This window comes from Leiobunum rupestre, chromosome 4, assembly GCF_980474605.1.
Source record: "Leiobunum rupestre chromosome 4, qqLeiRupe1.1.hap1, whole genome shotgun sequence".
Lineage (NCBI taxonomy): Eukaryota > Metazoa > Arthropoda > Arachnida > Opiliones > Sclerosomatidae > Leiobunum > Leiobunum rupestre.
Genome location: NC_143387.1, coordinates 68548667 through 68558813, shown reverse-complemented (window position 1 = coordinate 68558813; position 10147 = coordinate 68548667). Strand labels below are relative to the sequence as shown.

The window sequence follows — 10147 nt, the reverse complement described above, 5'->3', positions numbered from 1 at the left end:
GCTTGATGGCTTGGGCCTAAGGTGGTGCCTTGGGTATTAGCCTAGCTGATTATTATTGATTATTTTGTAGCCGCTGCCACCACGGCCGCCGTCGACGAATCTTACATAACTCTTCAACACTTAAGTCTAGAAGGGTCGGTGATATGTCAATCGAAAGAATTTATCGTGCCCTCGGTAGCACATTTAATTTTTTTTAAATCGGACCCGAAGAAATTAGTCATTTTACAATTTTAGTGGTTTTTCGCTCTTTTCGCGTTAAAATCTACACACTTTTTTAAATTAAGAGCCACTTGGTTGAATATTTTTTTAGACAGTACTGATAATTTCTGAACTATGTTTTCGGTTGCATTAAGAAATTTTAATTTTAAGTGAGATTTCTGGCCAATTCGCGGGACCCCACAACCCTTGAACGCACTATTGTCATTAATGATAATAATTTTTAAATAATAATAATTGTCACATTTTATCATTTTCACATTATATTATATAAATATTATGATATTATTGTTTACTATATTATTAAATATCATCAACGTGAAAAAAAATTATTATTATTTTCTTTAAATTTTTCAAACAAATTGGTTTGTATATTTTATTAAATGTCTTATTTAAAATAAATATCTGGTCATATCATAGATATTAAACTTTCTGAATCTTTGTAATTGGAGTACAAGTTGAAAATTTTAACTATTCGTAACCTAATTCCCCCAAATACGAAATTTTTTCATTTTGTATTTAAGTTACCCAAATTTGATCTCCAGGTTCGGATTCCGCTCCACGTCTAGGTCTATTATGTTAATTATGTTTTTTAGGTTTATTATTTAAAAAATTATTTCAAAAAATCTTAATTTAAAATTTAAAATTTAAAATTGACCAAAAATAAAAAATAACTTTTAAAATAATTTAAGAGTCCGAAGCTTTGGGAATATTAGTTTCTTAGGATATTAAATGCCTAGAAAAATTAATTCAAAGTAAAAATGCAGCAAAGTTTCGTCAGGTTAAATTCATATGGAATTACCCTTTAAGTTTCCGGTTTCCTATGCTACTCGGAAACTTTCAGTAGAACGCCTCTAGAAACGGTAAACATCACCGTTCTACAGAAGCAAATTTACATAACACTCGATTCCACCTCCCTTCAAAGCAATTTTTCATGTCAAAGAATAAATAAAGTTAAACGAAGTTTAACTTTGCTTTTTGCCTCCAGATGTCAGTGGCCAAAGAGGACGAACTTTTGTCGGCCATCATGAACGACACTCAGCTGGAACTCAAGGTCAAACCGCGCAACATGTCTCAATTAACTCGCGAGGATAACCTCACGATAATCATGGCCAAAGTGCAGGCTTTTATGAACAACAGGACCATCGACGACACGGCCCTGATCAGCTTGTTGGTCGCCTACGTCCTGCTCATTCTGACGGGGGCCACCGGAAACGGACTCGTCTGTCTGGCCGTGGCCAGGAAACCCCAAATGAGGACTGCCAGGTATTTCAAAAAAGACAATGTTTAGCTAATTTCGTTTGCTATGACGGAGCAATGCCTAGATAGTTGAAATTTGCAGCTAGTATCTTGAATCTCTAGTACATTTTTACCAACATAGGCACTAATTACCCTCGCGTACCAGTTATAATAACCAAAATCCAGAAATCATTATCCCTAAGTACATTCTTGGTAAGACTAAAAGAAATTTAAACGAGTTTCGCCGTGCACTAATAACTTCAACCACAAACTGTACAGATCATGTTGGGCAAGTTAAAGATCCAAAGAATCGTTGGAAATATTTGGGTCTAATTCCTGGTAGCTCCTCCCCTTTCCGTCACGTGGCTTAGGCATACCCGCTTTCCAAAACAGATAATTATTATACAATTCTTTACTTATTACCAAATTTGTATGACAATCTTTACGAATAGGAACGTCTTCATAATAAACCTGGCCATCTCTGATCTGATACTGTGTCTGTTCACGATGCCCTTCTCGCTGGTGGAGATCGTTCTCAAGTTCTGGCCGCTGGGGCTCCTGACTTGCAAACTGGTCGCCGGGCTGCAGGCCACTTCCATCTTCGTCTCCACCATCAGCATCACCTCCATCGCTCTCGACAGATACAAAGTAATGACGTCGCTCGTCAAACCACTTCTCACCAATTAAATCCTAATAATACCTAAAACCAATTTCCGGGGCGCAGGTCATCATCTACCCCACCCAGGAGAACTGCAAGCCCCTGAACGCCATCCTGACCCTAAGCTGCATCTGGGTGTTCGCCCTGCTGTTGGCTTTCCCCATGTTCTGGTTCAAAACGGTGGACTCTCACACCGTCAACATGACGGAATTCATGATCCCCATCGAGAAAGTGGATTTCTGTTGCGAAAAATGGCCCATCCAACACGGAGGCGGTTTCTACTCGATCTTCACCATGCTGTTCCAATACGTCCTGCCCATCGTCATCGTCAGCGTGGCCTACGCTCGCATCTCCAAAAAGCTCAGATACAGGGTCGTCACCAAGGTAATAGGTTATTTTCGAAATTATACCACAAATAGGAACGATCTATTTGTTTTTAAATTTCCTGGAATTGAAGTTTTTAGATAAAGGGAAAATTGAATTGCGACAGGTATGGAGGTTCTTGGATATCTGCAAACTGGTTCCAAGGGCAAAGCGAGAGAGAGTACAAAGAGGAGTTAGGCTAGATGCTACACTTCATTATTTTAATATTAAATTAAAATTTAGAGATCAAATAATATTAAATTAAAATTAACAGCTCAAGTAATATTAAACTAAAATTAAGAGCTCAAGTAATATTAAATTAAAATTTAGAGCTCAAGTATTAAATTAAAATTAAGAATTATATTAATATTAAATAAAAATTAAGAATTATATTAATATTAAATAAAAATTAAGAATTATATTAATATTAAATTAAAATTAAGAATTATATTAATATTATATTATATTAAAATTAAGAATTATATTAATATTATATTATATTAAAATTAAGAATGATATTAATATTATATTAAAATTAAGAATGATATTAATATTATATTAAAATTAAGAATGGTATTAATATTATATTAAAATTAAGAATGATATTAATATTATATTAAAATTAAGAATGATATTAATATTATATTAAAATTAAGAATGATATTAATATTATATTAAAGTTAAGAATGATTTTAATATTATATTAAAATTAAAAATGATATTAATATTATTTTAAAATTAAGAATGATATTAATTTTATTTTAAAATTAAGAATGGTATTAATATTACATTATATTAAAATTAAGAATGGTATTAATATTACATTATATTAAAATTAAGAATGGTATTAATATTACATTATATTAAAATTAAGAATGGTATTAATATTACATTATATTAAAATTAAGAATGGTATTAATATTACATTATATTAAAATTAAGAATGGTATTAATATTACATTATATTAAAATTAAGAATGGTATTAATATTACATTATATTAAAATTAAGAATGATATTAATATTATATTAAATTTTCAAGCATCCGTTACCGAAAAAATTCAACGCCGCCGAGGATTTTTGAAAAATTGGGGTGCAGCGCCGCCACCGGGTGATTTTCGCGAAACGCCGCCGCCGGACAGTGGGGCAAACTGAGCCCAAACCTGGCCAAAAGTCAAAAAATAAATCACGCGTATGAATTTTATTTTAATTTATAATATTTGTTTATAAACCACCGCACAATTTACCGGTGTTTGCAGTCTTGGTTTTGGAAATATCAATACCAAGTAGATATCGATATTTTAGAGTTAGAGGTCTTTAACTATTATATTCCTTTTAGAATTAATGTGACTTTAAGTTATGAATTTAGGTAGATTAAGTTATAATTTTTGATTTAAGTTAACGAATGTTCATTATTTATCACAATATAAATTAAAAATTTTGCCGATATTGCCTATTTTCTATTTTTTGTACAGATTTTCAATAGATACCTAAATGAAATTAAAAAGGGTGTCCAATTTAAAAACGATCGATGGCGATAACATCAAAACCGTTTCCTGTACTAATTTCAAATTTTTGTGGCACTTAACACGTGTTGGGGAACAATTAAAAATGATAACATCGATGACCTTAAACCGTTTCTTCAAGGTCATTGTAAAAGTATCTCGAGAACCGTTAGATTTACAAACTTCGTTCCAATTAGAAAGTTGTTCCTCATCATATTTAATGTCCGAATAATGTTAGCCTGAATTCATTTGATCAATTGAAAGCCGAAAAATGTAACACTTAAAACCAGTTGATCATCAAGTAAATAATGCTAAACTGGCTACAGAAACATATGTTCTGTTCACGGATATTCTATTTATTCAAATTTATGTCGAGAACCATAATGGATATTTAAAAAAGTGTTCTATGCAAAATGGGCTTTGATATGATTTAATTTGTAAAAACGAAAGCCAAGTAATCGAAAATTTATTTTCTTTACAGTTCGTCGATTCAACTTAAAACTATGCTCAGTCAATGGGAGAATTTCTTTTATGTAATTTTTAGATTTATTAAATTTCTATTGTAAACAGTTTAGCATTGTTTACTTGATGACCAACTTGTTTTCCGGCTTTCAATTGATCAAATGAATTCGGGCTAAAGTTATTCAGACATTAAATATGATGAGGAACAACTTTCTAATTGGAACGAAGTTTCTAAATCTAACGGTTCTCGAGATGATTTTTCAATGACCTTGAAGACATGGTTCCAGGTTATCGATGTTATCATTTTTAATTGTCCCACAACACGTGTTAAGTGTCACAAAAATTTGAAATTAGTACAGGAAACGGTTTTTGAGATATTAATTTTGACCAGGTTTGGGCTCAGTTTGCCCTACTGTGCGCCGACCCAAATCAAATCGGCGCTATGCTCTAGTCACGTCGCTCAACTTTGGGACGTACAAACGTGTTGATGCACGTAGATAAAATGAATTACGACGCGCTCTAGTGGAAACTAAGCTTTAGACTTAACGATGAATTTTTGCGTCGACGCAAAACCAGCTCTTATTCTTGGTTTCAACTATCGCGCGGCATAAGGCATTTTTCTTTACGCGAGTCAACATGTTTCCACGTTCCAAAGTGGAGTGACGCGCAGTTAAGCCCCGTTAAGCACGCTAGTGGAAACACTCGTTTTTAATTGACGCTTTCCATCTCGGATTTTTTCCGGTAATGAAAACCCGAGGGGCAGCTCACTCCAATGATTATTAGGACACCCCTCGTATGATTAAATCATGATAAGATTAGATTAAAATTAAATCTGTAGCTTTTCATGACTAACTTTTTATTCATGATTATTAGGACACCTTGTAACAAAGTGATCTGCCCTTCGTTAAAACCAGCCTTGAAAGACGGAATTAAACAATTAGACTAAAATAGGAGACGACGATTAAGTCTTAAGCAATGGCACGCGGGGCAAAAGAGGTACTAAGCCTAAGCCTTTAGTAATTGAAGGCCTCCACTATAATTAAATTATCAATTTAAATTCTGACTTCAATCGTTAATCGAAACCTGATAAGATCAGCCGAATTTTAAGATCGTAAAAGTTCGCTTTGGTATGATAATTAATCAGATTACAAAATAGCTAATGCTTTAAAATGCCATTAGGGTTCGTCTCCACTCGCTTTCGAAGCTATTGGCCGTTTAATCTCGCGGAATTAAAAACTAGATTGAAAGTTTATTTATGGGCACTGTAGCACACTGTACGTAGGAGGCCGCAATTAAAATGGAGTTAAAAAAAACTAATATGTCATTCAATGTACGATACCAGACACGCAACTGTCGCATAGATCGATCGAATAATTATCTATGCCAAAAGATACTACACTTTGATCTTAGACAAACGATTAAATTGTTATAATTAATTTAAAAAAATGTACGTAGTCATCGATTTGGTTTAAAGACCGAGAACCGGACGAATTTCTACCCCTCTAATCCTGTACTCGATGTTTTGACGAGTGACAGCTTAACTGACATCTATGACAAATTGATTCGCAGCTCTGAAAGCTTGAGTGACCGCTTGGACAATTCTGGATATTGTACAATTCAAAAACAGTCTGAGCCGTCGGTCAAGAAGTTCAGATATGTGGGCGTCAAAATTCGCGCGCAAGAAAATGGAATCTCTGTTCTCGGCCTTTAAGTGTAAAGATACTACACTTTGATCTTGGCCAATCGATGACAAAGCTCATTATTAAATTATCAAAATATATTTTTACGAAGTACAAAACCAAATATTTTAGATGCGTATAATTGTTTGAGTTATTCATGTTACGCATTGCAAACATTTCAACCTTTTCGAATAAATCTAGTTTTAGTTTTTGCCTCAAGGACAAAAAATTATTATCGTGTGACGCAATAGCATAGACCAGCGCCGGATTAAGGACTAGGTCTTCTTGGCACTGGCCTATGGGCCCCACCAACAGAAGGCCCCCTTCCACTAATGATTTCCTTACATAGGCCCCCACCAAAATCTGCCTAGGGCCACACTTTCAGTAAATCCCGTACTGGCATAGACAGAATTACAAAAGTTAATGGAGTTCATTTATATATTAGTATACATACGAGTTTCGTATATATCATCGCTACTCGTGGCAAACGTGTCTTTCTATGCAAATATCCCCATTCCCTTCGAGAATAGTTTGGAATTAGGAGCGTTTAATTATAATTTGCAAATCAACTTTTGTCTGAAAGTTTCCCGGATATTTTAAGTCCAACGGGATTTCGAAGGAATGAATTAATTTTAATACTGGGCGGATAAATATTCTTAACAAGAATTTGATGAAAAGATGCGAGGAAGAAGCAGCCAGAGCAAAGCGCGAGAAGTATGAATAGCGCGCGAGATCATTGGCCCCGTTGGAAGCCGCTCAAATGAACGACTACCGACGAAACTCCGGGACGCGTACGTACTTATCCCTCCTTTCCCCGGGATACGCGTTAAGACGTTGCGAAGGGTGTGACGTACTTAAAAGCAGAAACACGGTGATCGAGGACACAAAAGCGTTACAAAAGCCTCGATTTGTCATATTTTGACAGGCAGATATATAGCGAAGTTCCATCTGCTGGGGCCCAACTCTTCTTTGTCCTTGTCGAGCTGTCGTTGTCGTTTTCGGTAATCATTTCCAGCCAACCTACAAAAAATCGTTCTAGGGCAGTAAGGTGATAGAAAACCTTCACCCGATTACAACAAGAACGAAAATGAATTTCGTCGTACGAATAGCGTAGCAGTCCCGGCTATTCTGAAAGTTTTAAAGGTGGACGTACAAATTATCTGTTCTTTCACTCTCGTAACCGCTGCTACCCTACCTTCCCTTCTAGTGGTGGATTTTATTCCATTAAGGCCGTTGGCGCAATGTTCTCACAAAGCACTTTTAAGCAAAAGTGCTTTTCATATAGTTAATATTGTACGAGGCCCTAGGCGCGCCTATTGGATAAGCCGCCACTGAACCCCCCCCCCCCCGTTGTCTTGCCCCAACGTTCTAGCTGGTAACCCACATTGCCATGCCCCAACGTTCTATCTCTTAACCCACATTGTCATGCCCGAACGTTCTATCTGGTAACCCACATTGCCATGCCCCAACGTTCTATTTGAATAGCCCCGTTGTCCTGCCCCCGGTTCCATTTGATTAAACCCCGTTGTCTGGCCCCAACGTTACGTCTAATTACCCCCGCTGTCTTACCCCGTCGTTCTATCTGTTTAACTCCCTTGCTCTTGTCCCCAACTTTCTATGTTGCTACCCCTCGTTGTCTTGCCCCATCTACTATTACAGCTACCACGAGAGGTTTACGGGCGGAAGTTTATGATATATCTTTTAATTTAATGATTTAACAATCTAAATTGATCAGAAATAACTTGAAATATTGAAAGATCGCATATTTCCAATGTCAGAATTCAGTTGGTGGTTTTAATATTTATCGAGAAGATCACTCGGAATGATCTAGTGAGAAACGTTCTTACTTCATAATTGAAAATATGAATCTCCGGTTCAGATAAAATGTACGGTTCTATGTTAGCAGAGCGGTGTTTATCTACAGTTTAAAAATATTCAGGGAATGGGAAAAACACGGATACGTTACGCTATGTCACTTTTCTTAAAAACATTTATTTTAAAACAGGGAACGAAATTGCAGGCCAAACAAGAACGAGACAAACGACGCATGCGCAAGACCAACAGTCTACTGATCGCCATCGCTCTGATCTTCGTGGTCAGTTGGCTGCCTTTGAATATCCTCAACATCTTGGCCGAATTCTACTTCCCATTCGACAATTCGGAATTCCGGATTCTGTTCGCTTGCTGCCACATGATCGGGATGAGCTCCGCTTGTTCCAACCCGCTCCTGTACGGATGGCTCAACGACAACTTCAAGAAAGAGTTCCGAGAGATCTTCTCCACTTGCTGCTGCTGTTCGCCGGAAGGAGGCGGTTCGTCTGTGACCAGAAGCAGCCACAAAGAAAACTCGTGCGCGGGGAACGCTCGCGACAAGACCGAAAAGACTGAATCGGTGGTGCTGTTCACTAAGAACACCACCAGCAGCGAGACGAACGGCAACAGCAAGAATCAATTACTCAACGCCGACCAACAATTACCAACTGGTGACGGCGCGACGGAAAAATTCGACACCATCGTGGTTAGCCCGGCGAAGTGAAAGGATTTCAAGCGTGTTTCGCTGATACAACCGAGTTATTTGTGATGACATTCGTAAGCAACGGCGGTCCACGATTCGTGATTGGTCATAATGACGGTCCACCAATAAAAGAACGCATTTAACACCAAGATATAGAGATATAATCATTCGAAGACTGACTACACCCGCTTCACTATACCCTCTCGACACTATGGCTCTAGTAATTATGTGTTATTTTAAAAATATGGGCGGACATGGGCCTCAAGAGCCATATTCCATCTTAACTGTCCGAGAGCCAAGTGAAAGTTTGAGAACCAAACGCCGAGCAAATTGTCACTTAAATTTTCGGTAAATAAAGACACTAGATATGATAGGAACCTCGTGATGGCATGTCTCCTGATTATTCAAGATGGCGGACATTTCAAAATGGTGGATTAGGTTGCCGTAAAACCACTCGCGTATCTTCTTCTATTTATCCGAATTGCACGCGGATTTCGCCGATAGGTATCTTTCTATAAAATCAACATATATTCAATTCGTAAAACGATAAAATATTATTTATCTAATTGGTTGATTTCCGAGATTTTGTATTGTTCATCGAATACCATTAATTCCTTTATCGAGAGTTATGTAATCAATTGTCAATTAATTACCATTAAATTTATGTTAATTAGAGTACTCTAGAGTAAGTTCCTAATGTCTGACGTGTACACCGTATCATAGCTGAATTATGACTAACGGTTCCAAATGTAGAAATCAAACTGACGACTGAGTATTTATAAATTATGAATAATGTTTATTTTACTTTTGGAAAAATCAGCGAAAGCCTGCGAAGGGACATTTTTCAAGCGAAAAACATTAGCACTATAGAGTGGAATATTTATCCGCTAAGAAATATAGTAAATAACATAATTATATAATAATAAATACATAAAATAATAAAATATGTAATACACTTCTAATTATAATGATGATTCTGTTTTACACGCCTACAGTTTTAACCGAGGATGACTGCTTTTAAGGGACTATCCAAATGTGTTGTTTAGTCGTTTAATTACCGCCATTTTGAAAGAGTCGCCATCTTGAACAGCAGTGTGAAATAGACAATGCGTTGTCTATCATATCGCGTGCCCTTTTACTGGACCTAAAATGATGGCAATTTCCCTGCCAAGATGATACCCTATTGGCCCATTTTGGGAAGCGCCAAGCTTTTCCAATTATCAGTATATCTGTTTTTATTAGAGTAGTATCAGTACGGCGCCACGCAACGTCATCCTAAAATGGCGACGGACTGGTATTACTCTATTAAAAAACTACAAATAACTATCAAATACGTTTAAACGCCCCATAGTAGTTAATTTCGCTTCGGTTTCAATCTGAACCGCTATAAAATCATCGACATTTTATTTTTAAACGAATACCCTACCCGTAGAGCCACATGGCGGAGAACGTGAAAACTAACTTACATACAGGTTAATATTGACGCGTCACTGTGGCTATAGACGGAATTC

At 36.4% G+C, this 10147-nt stretch overlaps 1 protein-coding gene across 1 annotated transcript; it reads left to right on the top strand.

Annotated features, from left to right (window-relative positions):
• The first annotated feature begins 1250 nt into the window (after window positions 1-1250).
• On the top strand, window positions 1251-9117 carry LOC149948837 (neuropeptide F receptor-like). Its single transcript, XM_090172732.1, has 4 exons — window positions 1251-1482; window positions 1908-2103; window positions 2180-2497; window positions 8127-9117. The coding sequence occupies exons 1-4, from the start codon at window positions 1286-1288 to the stop codon at window positions 8655-8657; spliced, it is 1242 nt and encodes a 413-aa protein (XP_090028858.1). The 5' UTR covers window positions 1251-1285; the 3' UTR covers window positions 8658-9117.
• Window positions 9118-10147: the final 1030 nt, after the last annotated feature.